General features: G+C 39.6%; 1 protein-coding gene across 1 annotated transcript in view; it reads left to right on the forward strand.

The window, feature by feature from the left end:
* RASGRF1 (Ras protein specific guanine nucleotide releasing factor 1) overlaps positions 1-26422 on the forward strand; it is a 215860-nt gene that overhangs the window by 134635 nt on the left and 54803 nt on the right. Inside the window, exons 12-13 of the mRNA XM_001368395.4 lie at positions 3359-3495; positions 17584-17666. Of these exons, the coding sequence (XP_001368432.2) occupies positions 3359-3495; positions 17584-17666 (220 nt within the window). The remainder of the gene's footprint in view (positions 1-3358; positions 3496-17583; positions 17667-26422) is intronic.

The following is a 26422-nucleotide window of genomic DNA, read 5'->3' on the forward strand; positions in this document are numbered from 1 at the left end:
AATTGAAATAATGTTTCTGCCCAGATTTTTTATAAAGTTTATTGGAAAGGGTAGACAATCATTCCTCTAAGTAACCTGCCTGCCAGTCTCTTCCTCCTCTCTCACCTGCCTGCTCTGTTCCCTACTTCTTCCTTCTCTTCTTGATTCTCCCCCTCACAAGCCCAAAGCCTTGACTTTTATTGACGTACAGCATGTAGAGGGGCTCAAACCTGGCACAACTATGTTATTTCAGGAATTTTGATGGACATGTCAAGTTACTCAGGAGGGGGAGGGGATGAACTTCCTTGACACAATTAGAATTGATACTGACAGAAGGGAAGGATTTTTTTTTATTGATCTAGGCTCTTTCTCATGCCAGTCATCAAAGTTATCAAAGGTCTAAAAATGCTATGATCTATAATAACTAAAATATAAACTCTTTGAGGGCATGAACTATTTCTGTTTTTTTATTACTGTACCACCATCCTAGAATACAATAGATATCTAATAAGTGCTTGGGGAATTCAATTGAATTAGAAGGAAAAGGTAGAATAAATATTCTTAACCTCACCTTTCCTCCTTTTAACAGATTACAAAATGGAGATACTGGATCCTAAATTTGTCTTCCTGAATCTTAAATTAGTCTTGGGGGCCACAAATCATACAGCCATGGTCATATGCTCATATTCCGGGTCACAGGGAGGGAGAGAAAGCTGGCCCTCTTAGCTATGATGAAGAGCCTTCCAGAAAATTTCTATTCTCCTTTCCCCATCTCGAGAAGTCTAAGCTAAAAATTCTGTCAAAAGGAATCAGAACCAATGCAGGACCTCCTCGAGATTAGAACAGTGCAATTTGAGCAATGGAGCTCAGGCAAGGGAGTCGGGGTTTAAAAGGCTGTACCTTAAGTTCATCAAGGGCATTAGTCACATTACTGGATTCAGAGTTGTGGCACTTTAATTTCTGCAGCTTCTTCCCCAAAGGGACTCCCATTTGAGTTCACTCTATCCTTTCATTTGCTTTAATAGCCAGAGTGTTCACAGAGATTACTAGATTCATAAACCTACAGCAAATTTTTAATTACCTCACTTCTGTGTATATAACTCCATATGAGTCAGTTCATGTTTCTGGACAGCTGAATGTCTTCCCCTGAAGGAGGAGGATGTACCAAAAGGATTCTATTTGGAATTAGTGTAAAGAGTGGCATAAGAATGGGACCTTTTCTTTTCTTAAATGTTCTAAGAGAAAACCCAATAAAATGGCAGTCAAGGAATGTTTATGCTTCTTGTAAAACCAAAGGATCCTAGAGTACAGTCCATTGTCATCTTACTCTAGGCAAGTATAGATAACCACACAGTGTATTACCATCTTTCAGACTTCTTGTATTTGAACTCAGAGGATAGAACCAGGAGAAATGGGTAGAATTTACAAATAGGTCCATTTTGACTCAATGTCAACAAAAAATGCCTAACAATTCAAAAATAAAAATTAGTTACATTGACAGGGAGTAAGTTTCCTATCATTGGAGGTCTTTGAGAAGAAGGAAGAAGCTAAATGACTGTTTTTCAAGAATGTTATGGTCAGAGCAACTAGGTGATTCAGTGGATTTAGAGCCAGACTTAGAAACAGGATGTCCTGGGTTCAAATCTGGCATCAGACTCTCCCTAGTTGTAAGACCTTGGACAAGCCACTTAACTCCATTTGTCAAGCCCTTGTCTTAGAGGCCTTGCCTTTCTGTCTTAAAGTTGTTACTAAGGTCTGCCAATTTGATGTGGAGCAAGTCATTTTATTTCTCAAATGGTTTGGAGGAAGTGGTACCTTGCAGCTATGAATCATACTATCATATATATTATGGATCTTCAGATCTCACCTCTCCTCCTTATCTCTGCCTTTGGAAGTCATTCCTTTATAAAATTTATTTTTCCCCAATGTTGTTACAGTTCTTTGTTCTGCTAATACTAGAAAATGGAGAAAAATCAAACCCTGACACTAATTTACCACTGTTTTTAATACCTAGTGATTCAAAAAATGTATTAGAAGAATGAGTAATGCTTTGTAATAGGTCCATATTTAGGTCAGGATAGTTACATTCAGAAGAACTAGAGTGATGTAGTGGACAGATAATTTGCACTAGAACCAGAGAACTTAGCTCAGGTCTTATTTCTGGCATATACTGTCTGGGTGACCTTAGTTGAGTCACTTATCCTCTCACTACCACTAGGCAATTTTCTAAGGTTATAAGTTACAAAAGAGTTACTACTATGCACTGGCAGCTAGGTGGCACAGTGGATAGAGTAGGGGACTTGGAGTCAGGAAAACTCATCTTCCTGAATTCAAATCCAAACTCAGACATTAATTAACTTATTAATTAAAGTAAGTAACTGGGCAAGTTACTTAACCCTGTTTCACTCACATATGTAAAAATTAGCTGGAGAAGGAAATGTATCCAGTGTCTTTGCCAAGAAAACTCCAAGTGGGATCATGAAGAGTTGGACATGACTGAGAAATGACTAAACAACACAGACATGCACTGATGAAGAGAGTTCCCAAATTGGGAGTTTCATAGAGAAAGAGGGAAGAAAGGCAAGAGATAAGACAAGAAAAGAGAAAGGAAAGGGAAGAAGGGGGGTGAGAAAAAATCATCAAGGGGGAGAGATGAGTCAGAAGGAGACAGAGAGTTAGAAGGAAAGAAAGACAGAGACAGAAAGAGAACCATAAATAAAATGAACAAATACAAAACAAATCCCAAGTTCTGGCTAGATTTTATACAAAAGCACAAGCCAAGATGCTTAGCCTGGTCTGCTAGCCCTTCCCAGGGTACAACATTTTATCTCCCCACTTATGTACCCTTTCACAGGTGGATTCCTATGCCCAAAATGCCCTTCTTCCTATTTGACTCATAGAATTCCTCCCTTCCTTCAAAGCCCAGTTTGGGTGCCACCTTCTGTAAGAGTCCCTTACTGAAAGCTCCTTCACTTATTAGTTCTTTGCTTTTGAAATTTCTTAGGTTGGATTTCTTTGTATATATTTTCTATACACTAAGAAAATATGACACAAGGTAGTTTTTCTCTTCATCTTGCCAGCTTATAACAGTATCTTACACATGATACTAAATATGTTTGCTTGTTGAAATGATTTAAATAAATTTGATTTATTGATTTTACTTGTCCCTTCTCCATCTGTAAAATAAGTGATTCCCTGACTTAACGATGACTCGGGAAAAATAAAAAGTGACCAGACTTGTCATTAAAATGCTGTGTATAATCTTTAAGTTAATATAGCTAAAATTGTAGTCCCTAGAGTATCATTAAAAAGAATTCTAGCAAAGAGAGGAGGAAAAAAATTTTTGATCTGTGAGCATGATCTCTTTTGAATTCTAAAGATAAATCCTCTGGACAAGATATAGACCACTTGGATTTTAAGATTGTGGTGGAGCCAAAAGACTGTCCTTCTTTCACTGTCATCCTCGTGGCATCCTCCAGACAAGAGAAAGCTGCTTGGACAAGTGACATTAGTCAGGTAAGAAGAAACTTCCTCTGAAGGGCTCAAGGGTTTGCTTTGCTGGATGTAAATAATATGGGAGTTTTCACAATTTGCCCTTCAGCAAACTCCAAAGATTGGAAGAGTGAACAATATCATTTAGGGCAGATAGAGGTGGAAATACCATATTTGGGGATCGTGAAGACAAAATAAGCTCACCTATCCCATATGTACATGAAATATTAGACATTGGAAACCCTTCCTAAGAAAGAAATAATATAGCAAAAAAAAACTGAAATTATAAATGCACAATAATGGAGATAAATTAATCTGTACAAGTTACTTGAAGGCTCGGAAAATGTCACAAAACTCAAGAAGACCATGAAGTCAATGACCTAAAGATAGGATTTTGCCTTGGAAGCAGCAAGGCGGTTCAGTGGATAGAATGCTAAACCTAGAGTTAGGAAGATCTTAGTTCAAATCTGACCTTAGACACTTACTAGCTGTGTGATCCTGTGCAAGTCACTTAACCTCTATTTGCCTTAATCCAAGGAAATGATAAATCACTCCAGTATCTTTGACAACAAATTCCCAAGGACTTGATTGCCATGCTTTGGTCCACAGGATCACAAAGAGTCAGATATGACCAAGTTACAACAAAGATTTAGCCTTATTCTTGAGAATTCACCAGATTAAGGTCCAGTTTAGAACTGGATTTTTAGGTCATACACAATCCCTGACCAAAGTTTGAGTCGGTCGTTAGCCAGAACAAGCTAACCTTTTCTAAGAAGCTGCTAAGCCACACCCAGCTAGATTCAGAATCCAGTCTGGAAGTTGAATCTGATAAGATGTGGAACAGGAATAACAACCACCTGAGAAGCCAAGCCAAATTTGATTCACAAAAAGGTCAGTTAACTTCGTCTAGTCCAGTGCCACAGAAAGCAGTTCTAATCCTTAATGAGTGTGTGCCCTCACAAGAGACCAGGCAGAGGAATATGGATGGACTGATGCAAATCCATCACCATTACTGTAAAAAAAAGACCCATAGCATATGCCCTTTGGGTCAGTATTGCTGATCAATCAAGATGCATTAAACCCTACTATGTTCCAGAAAGAACAGTGTTGATTGGCTTAAGAAGATAAAGTAAGTAATTATTTTCAGATTCACACCTTCTTGAAAGGTTAGAGGGGAAATGAATGACTATGTTAAGCAAGGTAGGTTATCATTAAAGTTTTCTGTTCAAATTTGTACCTGGCTACTTGCCTAGCAGCCCATCTGCCATAAGTGCTACAGACATCTGGTGGAATTTATCCAGTTAGTGTTCATATAGCTGATGATATACCCTTAGAACTGTATAGCAATATATTTAAAAGAAGCCAAATTCCCAGGAGAAAAAAACAGAGTTCAGAGTAGAAGCCTATATGGTTGCTGGTTCTATATTTATAGTGCCTTACATATAAGTAATTGCTTAAGCATATAAATATTTGTCAAATTGAATTCTCATACATATTAGAAGAGTTTCCTCTTCGTGGACTAATCTTGGAAATTGAAGACAGATTAAGATAGAATGGGGAGTAACTACAAGGCTAAGTGGATTGAGAGCCATATCTAGAGATGGGAGGTCCTGAGTTCAAATATGACCTCAGACACATTCTAGTTGTGCGTCCCTGGGCAAGTCACTTAATCCCCACTGTCTAGCCCTTACCACTCTTCTGTCTTGGAAGCAATACACAGTATGGATTCTAAAATTTAAAAACAAAACAAAACCTGGAACACTCAATAGGATGGCTAAATAGGCATTTCCACTTCACCTCAATTCTGTCTTTTCCAGGCAGTTCCCTCAAGGTCCATGTCTTCTGACAAGTCAGATCAGGGCATGGGTTCATCCTCCTATAAGAGGTTATCTTCTCTAGGTCTTTCTCCTCAAGGTCCACTACTCTATCCACTGTACTATCCAGCTGCCTATTTATGTTGCTAACAATAATACTAATAGCATTAACATTAAGTTTTACAAAGAGCTTGATGTCTGTTAATTCATTCAAAAATTCTCTTTCCCCTAGCCTAGCATCCATGAGGTATAGTCAAAAGAGCACTGGGAGGGGGAGGCTGGGTAGCTCAGTGGATTGAGAGCCAGGCCTAGATATGGGAGGTCCTAGGTTCAAATCCGGCCTCAGCCACTTCCTAGCTGTGTGACCCTGGGCAAGTCACTTGACCCCCATTGCCTAGCCCTTACCACTCTTCTGCCTTGGAGCCAATACACAGTATTGATTCCAAGACAGAAGGTAAGGGTTTAAAAAAAAAAAAGAGCACTGGGATGTGGAATCAGAAGACCTGGATTTGCATCTTGGCTCTACTAATTAATGCCTGTGTGCACTTGGATAACTCATTTAATCTTTCTAAGCCTCGGTTTCCTCATTGGTAAAATGAAAGGATTGATCTAGATGCTCTCTAAGGTCCCTTCCATCCCCAAATCTCATGTGCCTGGGAACATTTGGTGCAGATAAACTCTCAGTACCATTTAGCTCTCTTTATCCCTTACCAGTCTAAGCCTGTTCTGGATACAAATAGTATCCAGGATGTTATTACAATATGTTTCCTCTCCTAGATTATCAAGAACATTGAGTTTCAGCCAAGCTGATCAATCATGACTAACTTATTAGTCATTTAAAACCAGTGTCTAATCACTTCAGCTGTCATGTACCAAGATGAATCAAATAGATGGCCAATTAATGGTGATTGACCATATTGACCAGATCTGTTCTGTTATAATATTTAATGGGTTTTGAGTTTTCCAGTATGGCCATGAGGAAAAAAAATTTTTTAATTATATATATTCCTCTGATTGAAGATTAAAATAAAAAAAAAACCTAGTCTCTACCAGTGAAGAAGTGATGGCCAAGGAGCAAGATGGGAGACACATTAACTCACTGGTGGTGGCGTTGGTTGAGTCACTTTGGTTGTGCCCAGCTCTTCATGATCCCATTTGGGGTTTTGTTTTTGGGTTGTTTTTTTTTTTTTGGCAGATACTGGAGTGGTTTGCCATTTTTTTCTCTAGTTCGTTTTACAGATGAGGAAACTGAGGCAAATAGGATTAAGTGATTTGCTCAGGGTCACAGAGCTAGTAAGTGACTGAAGTTTGATTTAAATTCAAAAAGATGAGTCTTCTTGACTAGATCAAGCATTCTCTCCACTGTCACCCAGTTGCCCTATATTAACTCTTACTAATTACTGTTCTAACAGGAAAAGACAATCCCTTAAAAAGCTTAGGAAAGTAATCTGTCCTGTGTCCCCTGAGAAAAGGCTGCTGGGTCCAGACATGGAGTCTTCCATCTATACAAGAAGTTTACTACTTCCTGCTGCTGCATTTCAGACCATAGGTGTACCAGTGGTACCCTGAGCCCTCAATCTCCTGCTTGGTGAAACATATTTCCTGAGAAAGGGCCACTTGGAGCCAAGCTAGGGATCTTCCATCTGTACCACCACATGACATCTTATATCTCTTCCTGACAGCCCAATATTCCAAATATGATTTGGAGAACTTCCATTGCAAAGAAGAGCAATCCTCCCTTCAACTTCAGGCCTTCTATCTCCTGCTACAACCATTATGGACACTCTTATGCCTGCCCTTCACAACCCAGTGACTATAAACACCTATAGAACATCATTCAAAATCCATTCCACACCCCTTCCCCTTGACTCTACATTCCTTCCCCTCCCCAACCCTCCTGCCCCAAAATTACATCCTCATGCCACCCATCCCTTCCACTGTGCCCTCTGGAATGCCTGTTTCAAAGTCAACAATCTTTCTTTCATCTTAAATTTCTCCTCTCCCACTCCTTCCCTCTACTACTAGCTTTAGCTGAAACCTGGCTTTCCTTTGATGATATTGCTTCCCTGGTCACCCTTTCCAGTATACTTTCACTCATTCTCCTCAACTTACTAGTTGAACTCTTTGCTGTCCATTGGCATTCCCAAATTCTCTCCCTTCCTCCATCATTCAGTAACTTCTCTTTCTTTGAGGTTCATGCAATTCATAATTACTACCAATCAAAATCCTGGTAGCCATTGTGTAGGGAAGCTCCCCTCAATGAATTATTTTCCTTCCTTTCTCAGTGAATTGATAAATGGCTTACAGTTATTCTTCCCTTCCCAGTTCCTGCCCTGAAATACTCTTATCACTCAATTTTTCAACCTATTCATCTCCCACAAGCTATTCTTCCACCTTACCTCAGCCCTACACAAAAATGGTCATATATTTGATCTTGCCATGACCCACAAGTGTACCAACTCCATAGCCAGGAATTCTGAAATCCCTTTATCCGACCATACTCTATTGGCTTTTCATTTATCCTTCTGCCTTTCTTTATGTAACCCTACCCTTCATCTGCAATGTGACCTCTAATCCTTTGACTCCTCAATTCTCTCTCAGGTTATCTTCCCTTCCCTAGTCATTCTTTCCCATCCTGACATTAACCGACTCCCAATTTTGACTCCTTGGGGAATTCATTGGTGAATTGCTTAATTCAAATTTCCTCTGTTCTTCTCTATCCTCTGACCAATCACATCCACCAAGCTGCAGCTTTAGATCACTTTCACCCTTTATTGCCTTCACATCTCCATATATTCTACAGAATAAAGGTGGAGAAAATCATACAACCATTCTGACTCAGTCCAGTACAAATTTACATTATATAACTTCAAGTGGGCCCTCACTGCCTTTAAAAAATTCTAATATACCTTCCTTGGCAATTCACTACTCCAGTCTCCACAATGGCTCTTCCAAAAACTTTTCATCCCTCCTCAAACTCTCATAGCTTCCCCCTCCCCCATTCACAACTGAGAACCTTGCTTCATATTTTACAGGTCATTCACAGTGAATTCCTTCATTTACCCTCTTCCTCATCTCATCACTCAAGTGCTTTCTGACACTTTTTCCTCCTTCACATGATGATATGGCCTTACTCCTTGTCCCTTCTACTTGTTCAAGTGGATTCCATCCTCTCTCCTTCAAGATATTGGCCCCTCCCATCATCCCCATTCTTGTTTTCACTTGTTTTTAGTCTCTCCCTCTCTACTGACTCATTTCTTGCTGCCCACCAACATTTCTTTGTCCTGTATCCTAAAAAAAAATCCTCATTTGATCCTTGCATCCCTGCTAACTGTCATCCTATATCTCTTCTGCCCTTTGTAGCTAAACTCCTTGAAAAAGCCAACTACAATAGATGCCTCTACTTTCTTTTTTTAACTCTCTTTTTAATTATTTACAAATCTTACTTCCAACCTTATCATTCTACCAAAATTGCTCTCTCCAAAGTTACTAATGACCTTTTAGTTGCCAAATCCAATGTCCTTTTTCTCCTTTTCTCAATCCTTATTTTCCTCCTCAATCCTCTTCTCTCTTGGTTTTTGACACTGCTGCTAACTCCTTTTTCTTTTAACCCTTACCTTCCTTCTTGGAATCAATACTGTGTATTAGCTCCAAGGAAGAAGAGTGGTAAGGGATAGGCAATGGGGGTCAAGTGACTTGCCCAGGGTCACACACCTGGGAAGTATCTGAGGCCAGATTTGAACCTAGGACCTCCCATCTCTAGATCTGACTTCAACCCACTGAGCTACCCGGCTTCCCCCTAACTCACTTCTTGATACTCTTCTCTCTAAACTTTCAGGACCCCCTCTCTCCTAGTTTTCCTCCTACCCATCTCACCACTCCTCAGTCTCCTTTGCTGGATCTTTATCTGGATCACACCCTCTAACTGTAGGTGTCCCTCAGCATTCTGTCCTGGACAGACATCTCTTCTTCCTTTATCCAACTTCACTTGGTAATCTTATCAGCTTCCATGAATTTAATTACCATTCCTGGGCTGATGATTCTCAAATCTACCTATCCAGCCCAATATCTCTGCTGACCTCCAGCCTCACATATCCAATTCCCAGTAGACCTCTTCAACTCAATATGTCCAAAATAGAACTCATTATCTTTCCCCCTAAACCCTCCTCTCCTCCTACCTTCCCTATTACAATAGAGGGCAACAAAATCCTCCCAGTCCCTTAGGCTCACCACCTAGGAGTCATCCTGGATTCCTCATTACCTCTAATTTCCCATATTCAAGCCATTACCAAGCCCTGTAGAATTCACCTTTGCAACATCTCCTGAATATTCCCCCTTTCCTCTGGCACTGCCCACACTCTAGTGCAGGCCTTCATCAACTCATGCCTTAATTACTATAATAGCTTACTGGTAGGCTGGCCTATCTCAAGTCTCTCCCAACTCCAACCTATTCTCCATTTAGCCACTAAAGCAATTTTTCCTAAAACATAGGCCTGATCATGTCACTCTTCTACTCAACAGACTCCAGTGACTTCCTATCGCCTCCAGGAGCAAATACAAAACTGTTTTGCATTCAACTGCTTGGCATTCAAAGCTCTTCATAACCTAGCCTTCTCCTGCCTTCCCAGTCTTCTAACAACTTAGTCTCTAAGAGCTATTCTTGAATCCAGTGACTCTGGCCTCCTGGGGGTTCTACAAACTAGACATTCTCTCAGCTCTGGCCATTTTCTCTAGTTGTCTCCCATGCTTGGACTATCTATAGCTTGCTTTGTATAATCGTTTACCTGTTGTCATTAGATTGTAAAATCCTTAAGGAAAGACACCTTCTTCTTGCCTCTTTTTATATCTTCAGATAGCCCAGTGTCTGGCACATAGTAGGAGCTTAAGTATTTATTGATTGATTATTTGGTTGATTTCAAAGAGACTGCATTACCACTTCCTATGGAATCATAGAATGTTAGAGCTGGAAGAGGCTATCAAGTACATTTAGTTTGGATCCCCATTTTACAGATGAGGAGTGAGAATTAAAGAAGTGAGGTTAGTGTCAGGAAAATAGGGATATACAATTTCCATTTTCCTCTGCTGATTTTAAGCACTGAGCTCTTAAAACCTAGCTAAATAAATCCTGTTTCTCAATTGCTCACAAGGAAGTGAGCATTAAGATGAGGTAGGTCCAGCTCTGAGAAGATCCTACGAGACTAGATTCCTTATTCAGGGTTCTTTTCACTTCACTAGGCTGATTCTATATTGATTATACTTGCCACAGTTGGGTTTGAATTTTGGAGCTAGATGAGAACCGTATCTAGGTTCACTCCCTCTTTTCTTTTTTTAGCCATGTGAGACCATAATGTCTTTTTGACCCATAAGAAAATTGGGGAAGTCTTTAGTCAACTCTTCATTTTCAATAGTAGTCAACAGACAAAGCTTACAAATCTTCCACATGCAGACATTTTTTGCAATGCATCTGATTTACATTTTGCCTGTGTTCCCAGAATTATGACCAATAGGAACAGACTTTAACTTTGCTCATCCCAAACCCACAAATAAAATCTTCATAATTCTTTCCAATATCACTAACATCTCATTTTGTTGCACTTTCTTCCATTGTTTAAAAATAACCTCTGTGCATGTGTGCACTCTTTCAGTCTTTTCAACCCTTTGACTTTTCCTTGACTGATTTCCTTTCACACTTCCTACAATATGTTCAAAACCTTTTCTTCTCCTCTCAAACCCCCTCCACCTCTCCCTCTAATCCAGAATTTCTTAACCTTCTTTTGGGGGGGTATTGGGTCCCTTCCACAATATGGTGAGCTTCATAGGCCTACATATTTATTTTCCCTGGCATTCATAACTGAAGAAAATATTCAATTTAATTAAAGGTCAATGAAAATACAGATGTGATTTCTCAAGCATTCCTAAAACAGAACTCATTTTATGTCTGCCCCTCATCATACCTCCCATCCTAGCTTCTCAGTTTCTGACAAGGTATTTATCACTATCCTTCTCAAGATTACCCAGTGTTATAAGGAATTTGTTAAATGTTCATTCCGTCTCATTAAGAGCAGAAGTTTTATTAATATCCTGCTGTCTCCTTTAAGAGCCAAAGCAGATAGCTCTGGCCTTCCAGCCCTTTAGGAGCCCTATGATAAAGGAGAGAATTCTGAGGGTTCTGGGGCTGGGCTCTCTGACTTCCTTGGGAGCAGGTTGCTGGAGCATTTCTCTCAGGTCTGTTAGTTATATGAGATAGTTACTTTCAGAGTTGAGATACACGTACGAAACTGAGGACGAGTATGTTTCTCCTGAAGCGAGGCGGAGCTTCCAGAGAGGGCTCTGTCCACTCTCTCTGTCTGACGTGGGAGCCAGCCTGTGTCAGTGTCTTGCTGCCAAGAGATTCTGACAGTTAAATCCAACAGTTGCCTTCAGACAGCTTTTGGTGTTAAATATATTATTTTAAGTCAGGTTTAAGATTCTTCGCTTAGCATAGGGTAGTAAGAGAATTTAATCTTAAGATAGTGAGAATAGTTTAAGGAGGCCTACTTTGTAGGCAAGAAGAGGCTGCAAAGAAAGCAGCTAGTTTTGAGGGGGGTTATGTAGAGATTTTAGTATAAGGATAAGAGATTTCCTATTCCTAATGCCTAGTTTCTATCCTTCTATTTCCTCTCCCTACCTCTTCCCAAAGAAGAAAATTAATAAGGGTTGTATCCAACTGTTTCCAGCCTTCCATCCATATCCACTGTCTATAAAAATTATTTTAACCCCTGACAGCTTTAGTTTATGATAACAGCTGGGCCTTGCCATTTGGCTATCAATACTCAGTACCAACATTAGATCATTTATTGTTATAACACCAGGTACACAAATTTGGAATTATTCTCAACTTTTCATTCTCACTTACCCTCTATATTCAGTTAGTTGCAACATCTTGTAAATTCTACTTTCATAATTTCTTTCTTTTTTTAAACCTTTACCTTCCATTTTAGGATTAATATTACATATTGGTTCCAAGGCAGAAGAGCAATAAAGGCTAGGCAATGGAGGTTAAGTGACTTGCCCAGGGTCACACAGCTAGGAAGTATCTGAGGCCAGATTCATTAGAGTTAGTTCTAAGACAGAAGAGCAGCAAGAGCTGGGCAATTAGAGTTAAGTGACTTACCCAGGAAGTATCTGATACTGGATTTGAACCTAAATCCTCCTGACATATAAATCCACTGTGCTACCAAGCTGTCCCTCCATGATACCTTTCACATTTGTCCCTTTGTCTTGCTCTACTCACATAGCCACAGTCTTAGTTTAGGTCCTCATCACCTCTTCCATGTATATTACAAAATCCTCCTAATTAATTTTCCTGAATCCATTCTGCCCTTTTCCTATCCAAATAGCTACCAAATTCATGTTCCTAAAGCACAGAGCAGATCATGCCATCCCCCCGCCCAGGATACTTCAATGACTCTTTTATCTCTAGGATGAAATACAGACTCCTCCATTTGGCATTCAAAGTCCCTCAGTCTGGCTTCGTACTTCCTCAACACACCAACTTCACATTATTCACCTCATTTCACTGTGTTCAGATCAAACTGGCCTATTTGCTTTTTCCCTGTAGACAGCATTCCATCTCCCAATTTTGCCCAGAATGTCTCCTAGCCTATAATGTACTCATTCTTCACCTCCACCTTTTAGATTTCCTCCATTCCTTCAAGACTCAACAGTGCCAACTATCCCAAAGAATTTTTCCTGATACCCCTCCGTGGTTTGTGCTATCCCCTCTTTCCCCACATTACTTTGCCTTTACCTTGTATGTATTTATGTACATGTCATATCCCTCAGAAGAAGGTAGGCTCCTTGAGTGCAGTGATGGTTTCATTTGTGTGTGTGCCCTGTAAAGATTAAAATTTAGGGGAGACTCAAAGAGATAATGGACACAAAGACTTGTACAAAAATATTCATAGCTGCGCTCTTTGTGGTGGCCCAAAACTGGAAAACGAGGGGATGCCCATCAATTGGGGAATGGCTGAACAAACTGTGGTATATGTTGGTGATGGAATACTATTGTGCTCAAAGGAATAATAAAGTGGAGAAGTTCCATGGAGACTGGAACAACCTCCAGGAAGTGATGCAGAGCGAGAGGAGCAGAACCAGGAGAACATTGTACACAGAGACTAATACACTGTGGTATAATCGAACGTAATGGACTTCTCCATTGGTGGTGGTGTAATGTCCCTGAACAACTTGCAGGGACCCAGGAGAAAAAAACACCATTCATAAGCAAAGGATAAACTATGGGAGTGGAAACACCGAGAAAAAGCAACTGCCTGAATACAGAGGTTGAGGGGACATGACAGAGGATAGACTTTAAATGAACACTCTAATGCAAATACTATCAACCAAGCAATGGGTTCAAATCAAGAAAACATCTAATGCCCAGTGGACTTACGCGTTGGCTATGGGGGGGTGGGGGGGAGGAAAAGAAAATGATCTATGTCTTTAACGAATAATGCTTGGAAATGATCAAATAAAATATATTTAAAAAAAAAATTTAGGGGAGACTGAGGCAGGTAGAAATTAGTTTCTCTCTGCAAGGAGTATTATATTTTTTAGAGGTTTATTAAGGATTAAGGATTAAAGAAAATACAGGATAAGGAAAACATGCCTAGGCCAGAGGCCTAGACAAGACCTCACCTACATTATGGAAAGAGCCACATCTGCTCCAAAACGGAAGTCCAAAAAGCGACCCAAAAACCTTTGCCACCAGGTTAAATACCTTCTCGGTCTCAGCCCATCTGAGAATTTCCATGAGATTACAAAGCATTTTGGGGAAGTGGAGCAAAGGCTTGTGGGGATTGTGGTCCTGTATTCGAGTCTATTTTTTACATTCCCCCGTTTGATCGTTTGAAAAAAAATTAATTTTTTTCCAAAGGATCATGAAAACATAATCAATTTAAAGATTACAATAATTTGAGGATAAAAAAACAATAACTGCTGAACGCATTGACAAAAAGCCAGTTAGGGGGCAGTCCCCTTTGGCATGAAAGTATACATACAAATAAATGTTCAATCAACTATACCCAAAGTTCAATTTTGTGCAGCTGGCTGGTCTGGAGGCTTCTTCATAGCATCTTCTCCAACAGTTCAGTTCTGGATTCAGAGAGGTAGCATCTTCTTTACCTAAAATTCTTCTCAAAAGGAATTTAAACTTTGCAATTTAAATAATGATATTTTTTACATTTCCCCCAATAAGAGGGTGATTGACAAATACAGAATCACTTAAGGATGCATGGCTGAGGTATGAGATATATGAATCAATTGGTAAGAGATATTAAAAAGATATCAGAAAAATCCAAATAAAAAAAAAGAAAAAACTGGATGAAAATATAGACTATCAAAGTCTTATGTGTAAAAATTCCAAGTGAAAAGAAAAATTAATCTACAACAGGTCCTTCAATCAGGGCCCAATCAAAATGATCTAGCAATGATGCATTTACCCAATCAATAGCCAGGACTACTGAAAGGTACCACACTATGAAAGGCAGAAAAGGGGACCAGATTATAGGAGCCAAGTAGGAGCCAAGTTTGGGGATACTCGTCTGTGAGTATCTTCAGAGTGAGTGTGGACACAAGGAAGGCCTACATCTTAACATAAGTCAAGTGTCGCAACCCCAAGTCTCACACTAGGTTCAAGACCTTTGTATTGGCCTAGAAGTGCATCAATCCATCCTGGATTGGCTTTTCTTTGGCTCTGTGCAATGGCTCTTGTGTGTATATCTTGTCCTGGAATCAAACAGAATCATTAAGCAAAGTCCCATAATTTATTTAAATAATTAGTGGCATCATTTTTATAGTCACAAGCTTTGGGGGTATGCATTGACAAATGTGTTTTAAACTTATGTTACTGAAAAATCAAAAAGTTAAAGAAAATATTAATGCTGGTGACATGTGCTTCAAATATAAAAAAGAGAGAAAAAATAAAAAAACAAATAGTATATTGCACATGCAAGAAAAATACAATAAAAAGTCTTTTAAAAAATTCAAAAATATAGCTTATAATCATTGACACTCTGTGTCAGCTAAGAAAATAAAGAATACAAGGCTTTCTCACCAAAAATGAGATCCATTTCCTCTTTGTATCTGGCCATGATCACTGTGAGTAGAAGGCAAATGAATTGAACAGTAGTACAAAGATGTAGTATCAATATCCCCAAAATTCTCAATAGCCCAATTAATTACAATAGCAAACAAACACACTTTCATATTTCACATAAGTTGCTGTATGACATTTTTAAAACCTATGAATTGATGGATATTTGCCACAATTTTTACAAACATAGCAATCTTTCAACCTTAGTATTTAAACATATTTTTAAAACAAAGTAAAACTCATCTTGGGTTAAGAACATAATCAAAAAATCTATATATCATTCTGGTGCAAGTAAAGTAGTGAGCTGAAGAGTATAAATAAAGGGGTGCTCCTTTTTTGGAGGCTTTTTAGGGGTACAAATGCCCTGAGATTAACTGCCCAACTTCCATTCACATATTTAGAAATGCGGGAAGGTTGGGGGTTATAAATAAATTTCACTTCAGCTACTGTAATGGGCCTTACTTCGTGGTAGGGGCAGGCAAAAAATAACCAGAGATTGTTAAAAAAAGAAATTACAAAAATCATATTTAAAAAACCCTTAAAATCATTTGAGATATTTAGCATATTAAATTTTCCAAAGGTTGTTCTAGCAATTGTAACCAGTTCTGAAGTCCATCTATGTGATAATTTACAAAGTCAAACTATAAAGGCTGTTTTTTTTTTATATGGGCTTAATTACAATAATATTTGTTCAATAGTTATAGGGGAAAAACAACAGAATTTTAAAACTCAGTACATTCAAAATAAATTCAATCAACCTTCAGTGTAACAGAATAATATTCAATCCAATAATATGTGAACTTAAAATCACAAAGTTAATCCTTAAACAAAAAATGCAATAGAATACAGAGATTATTTTTTATAAACCATTGGAGTCTGAAATGCCTTAAAATATAGCCTTTAGTCTCTTCAAAGTTCCTTGGGGGTTTATCCATTTAAATGTCTATTGTCCAAAGGCAGAGTGGTAAGGGCTAAGCAACGGGGGTTAAGGGATCTGCTTAGGGACCCACAGTTGGGGAGTATCTGAGGCCAGATTTTAAACCAGGACCGCATGTCTGTAGGCCTGGCTATCAGGTCGATGAGCCACCCATTTGCCTCCCCAAAGTTGAATCTTTGGGCTGAATCTTCTCCCTTACAGGCAGGTGAAATAAATGAAACCACCAGAACAGTCAAAAGGTATCCTTTTAAACAGCCCATTGCTTAAAAGTCTGTTTGAAAAGTCTGTTTCTTCTCCTCTCCCTTTTCTCTCTTCCCTGATATGATCCCTCCTCCTGCCCCAGTCTACATGGAGCCCAGGCTGCCCATGTGGAGCCAATACTGCCCCCCCCCCCCCGTTTTGTTACCAGCTGATAGAAATGAGTCCTGAGCGATCTGCTCCAAGGAACTGGGTTTGTTGGGCAGGCAGGTCACAAGGTGATTGCAATCTTGGTTGAATCAGGTGGGCCAGGTGAGCGAGAGAAAGACCGAGGGGTGGGCAGGGCCGGGAGCCAGAGCGCAGACAAACAGGGCTGGGATCTTGGGCACCAGGTGAGAGGCCAGGAGCAGAAGCAGGAGCCGGAGAGGGCTGCAGGCAGGAGCTGATCAAGATAGTTTTCTAAAAAGGCATCTTGGAGAAACTGGCTTAAAAAAAATTCTAGGCACTAGCTATAAAGATTAAATCAGAAGATTGAGAGTTTTTTCCCATTAGGTCACCAACTGTAAAGATTAAAATTTAGGGGAGACTGAGGCAGGTAGAAATTAGTTTCTCTCTGCAAGGAGTATTATATTTTTTAGAAGTTTATTAAGGATTAAGGATTAAAGAAAATACAGGATAAGGAAAACGTGCCTAGGCCAGAGGCTTAGATAAGACCTCACCTACATTATGGAAAGAGCCACATCTGCTCCAAAACAGAAGTCCAAAAAGCGACCCAAAAACCTTTGCCACCAAGTTAAATACCTTCTCGGTCTCGGCCCACCTGAGAATTTCTGTGAGATTACAAAGCATTTTGGGGAAGTGGAGCAAAGGCCTGTGGGGATTGTAGTCCTGTATTCGAGTCTATTTTTTATAGCCCCCATCCTAGAACAGTGACTTGAACGAAATAGATATTGAACAAATGCTTTTTGAATTTAATTGGTCATCTAGTTAGAAAAGTATTTGATATGTGATACTTTATTTTCTGTTTCTAGTGTGTAGATAATATTAGATGCAATGGCCTCATGATGAATGCCTTTGAAGAAAACTCCAAAGTCACCGTTCCTCAAATGATCAAGTAAGTGATTTTTTTCAATAGCCAGAATTTTCTGAGACAGTAGTTGGGAATCTAACCATGTGCCCTGACAACCAAACCATTCATTAGTACATGGGTGAGTCTTCTAGAGCTCCAAAATTCTCATAGGTTGCAAGTTTCAGCCTGGGAGTTATCCTTAATGAAGGTGTGAGAGGCAGGGGAATCTTGGTGAGAGTGAGCCCTGCATTCAGGCTGTTATAATGTTCAGACTGAGCTATCCAGAGAGTGCCTGGACATTTGCTCTTGTCTTTTCTCCCTTATCCATCTCCCTAGAGTTTGTTGAATGTACTGGTTCATGGGAAAGCCTGTCATTACGATATGGAGTTTGAACAGTGCTCTCCCCTTCCCAGTGACTTTTCTCAATGAATTCTAGTGATGGTTTGGGGTTATTGGTTTCTGAGTGTTTTAAATCTGCTTTTGTTTTTTGATAGAAATCTTTTGCTCTTGAATTTAAGTTTGATTTGTTTTCCCTCTCCTTTAGCTTCTTGGGTTGTTTCTTGTGTGTAAAAGTATGCTCATGCACTTCATCGTGTGGAGTATGAATGTTTGTCTATTGGGATCTGTTATTCTGGACTCTTCTTGGGCTGTCTTTTGCTTTATGCTCATTCCTTTTTTCTTTGGGGTTTAGAGAATCGGTCTTTTTTCTGTTCTTTTTCTTTTGTGATGCTGAATGACTTGCTAAAAGTTTTTGTACTCTCTCTTTCCAACCCATACTTGCATATCAAAAAATTTTCTAGGTATTTCTTGATTTGCTCTTTAGCCTTCCCTTTGCTTTCTTCTGTGCCCCTATATAACTCAAACACTTTGTTTTTCATGTCTAATATGTCTTTTTGTAACTCCCTCTCCATCTCTTCTATTTCCCTCTGTTTTAAATTTCTTATTTTCTCTGTCCCTCTCTACAGATTTGAATTCTCCCACCACCAATTCTTTTATTGTCCTCCCTGGTGTAACAACCTGTTTTCCTTTCCTGCACTCCCTATGCATCAAATCTAGTTTCCTTCTGGCTTCATGTGGTTCTAGACAGTACAGCCAAATACTTGGGTTTTGTGCCTTCACTAATCATACACTGCATTGTTTTGAGATCAGGAGCAGCTTGTTCCTTTAACTGGCAATGCTCACAACATTTGAACTTATTTGAATTATAGTATGTATGCTCTCTGTTGTAGTTCTTGTACCCTTTATTTTGATTGTATGTCTGGTTCTGGTATTATGAGCCTCTACTGTTTCCTTGCTCATATCATGCTTTCATTGGACAGAATCTTACTGAGTGTCCAATTTTCTGGCACATGAAGCATTTCCTAGTATCCCCTTGCCCTCTGGGTTGGTATTGGGATCTTTATTGTGGAAAAGTCCTGATAGTTGCAAGGTTTTTTTACCTCCTCTATCTCCTTCTACCTAAGGGTTTCTTTTGTTTCTTCTAATTTTGTTTCAGTTCATCTTTTTCTTTTTGCTGCTCAGTATGTGTATCATTCAGGTAAGTTGCTGAATCTCTTAAGTCCTGAATAGATAATGATTCATAATTTGGGCAAAAATTCTTTTAAAAGTGTTTGAGTGTTGGTAAACATCCTTTCAGAAACTGTCTCTTAATATGTGGGATGGCTTCCTGGCTATCATTTTGTATCCTAATATTGCCTCCACATTTTCCATCAATCTGTTGAGATAGACAAAAGGATGCTCTTTTTGTTCCTGCCTCAGTCTTTCAAATTTGCTCCATGCATTTGGTTGGTTGCAAAATGATTTTATTGCTTCTAAAAGGTCCTCGGGTGCTTTTCTGAGGAAAGTGGGGTTCAAGAGTCTAGAGAAATCAAAATCTTCATAATATTATGGCCAGCTCATTAAACTCTTGTCTTCCCTAGTCTTCCTTAGGAACTGGGCTTGTTCCTGGGGAGTTTAGTTGAGATAGCAAAATCTCCACATTCTCAAACCTAAGCTCATACAACTTGAATGCTCTTTTCAGCTCACACAGACACTTGAAGGGCTTGGAACAAAATCTAGGCATCCTCTTTTTTAGGGTCTCTAAGTCCTGGACACTGAAAGATTTGTGTACCTTCATATGTAAAATTCCTAAGTCTGGTGTAACTTTAGCATAGTCCCTAAGAGGCATGATTTTCTGTGTCCCTGTTGCTCCTTCAGGTTGCATTGGTTCTATGTTTGTTTGTTTATCTGTCATTATTTTTGCAGTGCAAACCCCTACTGTTAAAGCTGTTGTAGTTATAGTTCCAGTGTCCTTGTCTTTGTCTTTGTCATTGTCATTAGTAGTAGCCCCTGTCACAAGCTCCTTTCCCTTTCCCAGTTTCTCCATCTTAGCTGTGAAGTCCTGGTACATGTCAGTAATGGCTGCCATTTGTGAAAACATTGTATGCAGGCTATTGTCTAGGTTATTGATGTCTCTGCCTAGGATTAATTTCAGTCCCTTCCTGATGGTGGTGTAAAATTGCCAGATCATCATGACAATACCATACACAGCAGGGAATGTTGGCCATAATTTCCATAGTGAATTGATCCCAGTATTTTGTGATATTAACCGCAGCCCCTATCACATCATTAACCATATTGGGAATGGTTCCAAATATAGAATAATACCAGTGTGCCAATATGGCTAACACCAAGATGATCAACATTATTTTCTGGTACATTTTCTTCTTTCTGTGTTCACTCCTTAATCAGTTATTTTTACAAACCTCTCTTTTTACAGGAACAAAGATGTCAGTTTTAGTCCCTGTATATGTTTGCTCAGAATTCTATACTCAAAATGGCTGCCCTACCCCCCCCCCCCAGTCTCTTCCAACTGCCAGGTGTAACTGTTGGTAAGGGGTTCTTGTTATTACCCAACTACTGGATTGTTGTAATGGGTGAGAGAATGGAGTCATCCACCATGATTACTTTGAGATTAGAGAGTGAGAGAGGTGGGATGGAGCCAAAAGATGGAGAGGGGGAATAGACTGATCCTCCCCTCTCTTCCCCTGGTGAAGACAGCACCAATTGTCTTTTCGAGGGACAAGATATGACCCTTCAGAGACTGAGTGAAATATAAGTCAATAACAGAAGTTGACTCTCCCTCCTTGAGAGAAAATTATAGCTTTCTTCCCCAAGATTCAGTTCTCTTCCTGGATGTTATGAGGTAGGGAACTTAATCTGAAAGGAATAATTCTTTTATTCTAAAGGCACATACAAGACAGGGAGAATAGGGCTGTTGAGTAAGGGAAGTGGGAAAATCCCTAAGAAATAAAAACTGACCCCCTCCCCAAATCCTGAGGGTTCAGGCTATCTGCCTGACCCCCTCTTGATCAGTTGTGATCTTTGTCCTGACTTCTATCTACCCTAATTATAGCATGAAGTTCACAGGACAACTTTAGAGGATAGGGAGAGAAGTCTTCTTTGGGTAGATGGCTTTATAATAAAGTCCCATCCACTCCTTTTATCTCCAGCTGGATCCAAGGGGTTTGGACTCACTGAGGGATGGTCACTGCTCAGAAGGTCTTCTGTCTCAGAGGTTTCTTTTAGACCAACCATTCTAGAGGAGTTCCCAAAAAGAAGTGAAGTGATCTGGCAGTTTCCCCTCAGCTCTTCTGTGTTCCTTTTATGGAATCCTCTGTCCTCCTTGCCCTTCCCCCACTTGAGTTGCTCTTTTTTGCATGCTGAATCTATTTTCCTCTCTTACAGTTTCAATATCTGTACTTTGCTTCCATTCATCATAATTAAACACAAAAAAGACTTCAGTTTAGAAATTTTCCTATCAGGCAGCTCAGTGAAAAGGGAGCCAATCCTGGAGTTAGAAGGTCTTGGGTTCAAATGTGGCACTTACTAGCTCTGTAACCCTGGGCAACTCACGTAACCCCAGTTGTCTCATTTTTACCACTCTTCTTCCTTGGAACTGAGAAAGAAGGTAAAGGTTTAAAAGAAAAGAAAAGAAAAATTTCCTATCAGAGAAAGGACATGAGACCTCATCCATCTCTCTTCTTCTGCCATACCAAGCAAAGAGCTCAGAAGGGGATCATTGGCCCCTCCTGCTGCCCAAAGCAGGAATAGCTGAAGCCAGTCTGGGAAAGGATAGAAGGAATGTGGTCTGGCATAGAAAACAAAAACTAAATGAGAGGCAAATATGGAGGAAGCTGTGCTGCTGAGACTTGGAGCAGGCTAGAATGAGGAGGTGATTAGCTCTGGGAGTCTGAGCTGAACCAAAAGACTAGACTACAGAGATGGTTGACTCCACCCAGAGGTTATGTTACAGCCTTTTAAAACCTTGCATATTACTAAGCCACAAGTTGTTTTGTTTTTGTTTTTTTTTTAAACGATATCAAAGCAATAGAAGAAGCAGCAAGGAAAAAAAATAAATGAAGAGTTCAAAAATCATAAAAATGAGACTTCACTTGAGAAATCAAATAAAGATCGAACTTATGGGGATAAAATCTAAAAATAGGCAGATCTTCCCATTCAACTTTAAGTATGGTGTTTACACTTCTGGGGATTAAATCTAAAAATAGGCAGGGGATAACAATTTAATCTTCACAATCAAGGAAGAGCTAAATACCTCCATTGTTACAATCAAGGGAGAGCCTATTCCAATCTTCCCAGTACTCACCATCTGTACCCACATATGGTTTAAGGCCACTCATGAACTAACTTACCTGGATTCTTGAATTCTGCCTACCTTGAGTGTTTGGTGATTTTTTTTTCTTAACAATCTTTTGAATCCCAGAATTTCAGTTCATTCCTGACATCAATAAGCTGTATATTTATTGATCCACATGTTAACCTTTCAGTCCCCAGAGTTGGGATTTCTTTATATCCCCAGTCTATTAATTGTTAATGGTAAAATTAGGGTTTGTGACTGAATATATTATTTTAATGGTCACCAGGGATTTAAATTCAATCCCAATGAAATACTCAAGTCAGTATGGGATTCTATAGAGGTTTATTTCCAAGAGAAGGAAGAAATTAAGATGAAGGAGAAGAGGGAAAGGGTAGAAGATCTGCTCTGTTCTGGCCTAAGCCAAAGGGAGTTCAGAAGCCTCAGCCAAGAGGCCTTCTCAGAAGATTAAATCTAGCTTGGCTTCCAGCCACAACGCCTCCTCCAAGATGAGGGGCCTCCTCGGAGAATAGTGCCTTCAGAAGGTCAAGGAAAGGGGGAGTCAGCCTTCTCACTCACCAAGTCCGATTCAGGGAAATTGCCTCACCTAGACCATGCCACAGAGCTCCTTTCAGGAAACTCCAACGCCAAGTCCACCAAAGCCGCAAGCACGCCAAATGCTGCCAAAAGCCGCCCAAAGCTCCCAATGCCGCCAAGAGAGCTCTCTCATGGGAAGTGACGCAAAATATATAGGCAGTTCTTTACGTCACTTCCTGTGTCTCACATGTACCGATGGTGGCTTAAGCTTGGCTTAGGACAGCCCAGGGGCTCAGCCAGTTGTTTCTGATTTGTCACTTGCTAGCACATGCTGGTCACAGACCATCCTCCCCTACAGTTAATCCTTAAGTGGGAGTGTATACTTTCCTGGTTGCTAGAATTCTAAAGACTAAGCAGGTTGGAGTAAAACTAAAATTCACAATCCCCCCTGATGATGATTGGGGGACTAGTCTCCCCAATTGATCACTAAACATAATCATCTTGTACCTCTAAATCTTCTAACGACAGGTGCATACAAAATTTTACCTTCTAGGAGGAAATTACAATAGTTAGAGATAAGAGGGGAATAGAAGAGAGAAAGCAAAATCAATGTTTTGCTTGGCACATTGACAAAAAGCCAGTTAGGGGGCAGTCCCCTTTTGGCATAAGAGTATACATTCATATTAAATGTTCAATCAACCTTCAATTCAATCAACCACACCCAAAGTTCATTCTGGATCTTCTTGATATAGTGTAGGTTTTTCAGGGATCTTTCTGCAAACACTTCATTCTCTGGATTTAGGAGTAAGCAAGCTTCTTTCCTTAAAGATCTTTCTCGAACAAAAATTCTAAATCTTGGATTTTTATTAAAATATATAATCTTGGACCCTGCTGCTTGTCCAGGTCATTTTCAGACCTGTCATCCATGTGAATAATTGTGACCTGCTGTTTTCTATTCTGAACAACTAGTTCTTTTGCTTTTTACATGAATCATCCAGCATCATATGGGCACAAACTTTGTTCATTCAAGTATGAGTGAAAATGAACCTGCCTCCCTCTTCACCTTCCAATCTGAAGAAAAATCAAGACCAAAAGCCAAGTGAAGTCTCAAACTGATTGATATTTCTAATCAAATAAGTCCTTCATAAATTCTATTTACTTTAGTGTCTAAAGTCCATACAATGAACCTCTTTCTAGGCAAGATACATTATAATATGGTCCTTCTAATGTCCTATAGGAGTCTAATATAAGACACATACTAGAGCAATTCTACATTCTGATGAGTAGCATTCTAGTAAGACTCCAAATTATGAGTGTAAGTAAGCTTAGCCAAGCATAATTCTACAGAAAACCTAATTTAGTGGACCAAAGATCTAAAAATAAAAATAGCTGCAAGAAAGTATTTTTATCAACAACCAAAAAAAAAAACACAACAACAACAACAACAACCACTACCTCACTGAAATTTATTTTTTTTTCCTTATTGTTCATTCTATTTAAAATAATACTACAGGGGGGGAGGGGAGCTGTGGAGCTCAGTGGATTGGGTGCCAGGCCTAGAGAAGGGAGGTCCTGGGTTCAAATCTGGCCTCAGATACTTCCCAGCTATGTGACCCTGGTCAAGTCACTTAACCCCCATTGCCTAGCCCTTACCACTCTTCTTCCTTGGGACCAATACCCAGTATTGATTCCAAGATGGAAGGTAAGGGTTTAAATAGAAGTCCATGAATAAGGATCCCCAATAATGTCCACTAATGAGCTTATAAACTCATGATTTCCAAAAAAAAAATCTACCTATAAGACTCCTCTAAAGAGTTTCCCAGCCATTTAGAAGGCATAGCTTGAGGGGACTTATTGAATCATTGAACTAGACAGATAAGACATTGACTAAGTGACTTCTAAATCCCTCCAACTCTGAGATTATTGGCCCTTCCTACATTTTAATTCAGCCCTAAAATATTGGTTGACTCTTGATAAAGGCAGCCTTCAGAAATAAAAATATGTTTTAGTCAACTGTTAGTGATATCTGATTCATAGTTTGATAGTTAGATCATGATTGCTAATAGAATCTACAAAGTTTGTCTTTATATAGCTCTGTCTCTTCTTATGCCTGTCTCTGTCTTTTTGTTATCTGTCTCTGCCTCTGCTCTCAGTCTCTGCCTCTGTCTCTCTCTCCCCTAAATTCCAATTCTTGAACTTAGTTACTGAATTCTGAATTCCCTGGTCAGTGTAATCCTGGAATATAGCCTTCTATCCAGAAAAGGACAATTTCCTGTTCTGTCCAGCTTTGAGTTGCAGTTCACTGACCAGGGAATTCAGAATCCCTTCATGCAGAAGGTTGGAGTGTAGGAACCATGTCCTTCAACTGCTCTCCAAGACTGTGTATAAACATAACCCACTAACTACTGTCCTGTGATTCTGCCACAAATTGGCATTATCAGCTGGGGGTCGGGGGAGGGAATCCTCAACCCTTCCATCCTTACTCCAGAATGAAGGTTCAGTCTTCTGTGGCTCAGCTGAATTCCAAAAGAGGTGGGGGGGAGAAAGCAATGCAATTAGATCACTTCTGTAGACAATGGGATATGGTCAATCCTTCCTACAAGAGTCTGCCCCCTCCTTATTTTCAGTCACCAATATCTCGGAAGAATTCCCAGTCTCTGGAAACCAGTCAAAGGAATTCCCCCTGTCCTCTCAAGGAGATACCAATGCTTATGCCTACCTCCAGAAGATGTGTCCTTCAGATGCTTTCAGATAAAGATCAGACCCCTGGGAAACATTAAATTGATCAAAATTCCCTTGATCAAATACCTTTATACTAATAAAAGAAGAAAGTGGATGTATTAGCTAAAGGGATTTGCTGTACATTTGCACTAAGAAGTAGGGTATAGTGCCACAGGCCTTAGGCATCATCACCCATTTGACCAGAATCTCCCTAACAAATAAAGGTTCCAACCCTAGTGCCTAATTTGGGAGTCTTCAAAGAGGTTCCTTCCACAGAGGGTCCCTTACTCCCCTCACCTCTTCCCAAACCCTGCTCTGGGGAGAGGAGGAGGGTAAGAGAAAGGAGGTTTAAGCCACAAAAGACTTTCTTGGAGATATGAGAGAACCCAAGTCACACCTGAGATAAAAGCCCAGCACGTAATCTCAGTCAAAAGTCTATAAATCTATAACATGTCAAAACTTATGGGAATTTCAGAAGTTGTCTAATCCAAGTTTTGTTTTTTTAAATCTGGGGTATATGGACCACCAAGAGGTCTATGAATAGATGTCAGTGTTGGTGAACTGAGATGGGGAAAAAATTACATTTTTATTTCCACTATCTTCTAACTGAAATGTAGTATTTCCATCGATTAGGAATGTAGGCAACAAGCATAAACCAGTGAAGAGATTGATAAATTTCAATAGACTGCCACAGTCGTACCTCATCCCCAAAAAGTTTAGGGACCTCTGATCTAGTCTATCTATCATATTATAGAGGAGTAAACTCAAATCTGGAGAAATTATCTGCTCAACATCATAGAATAAAACTACAACCCATTCCTACTCCAGCACAGAGAAATTTAGAAAGAGAGAATTCTCTGAGTTTCAATGTTTTAAGGACTTTTATACCCTTTTTTGAAATAAAAGTAAA

The sequence above is a fragment of the Monodelphis domestica genome, chromosome 1 (assembly GCF_027887165.1).
Source record: "Monodelphis domestica isolate mMonDom1 chromosome 1, mMonDom1.pri, whole genome shotgun sequence".
Classification (NCBI taxonomy): domain Eukaryota; kingdom Metazoa; phylum Chordata; class Mammalia; order Didelphimorphia; family Didelphidae; genus Monodelphis; species Monodelphis domestica.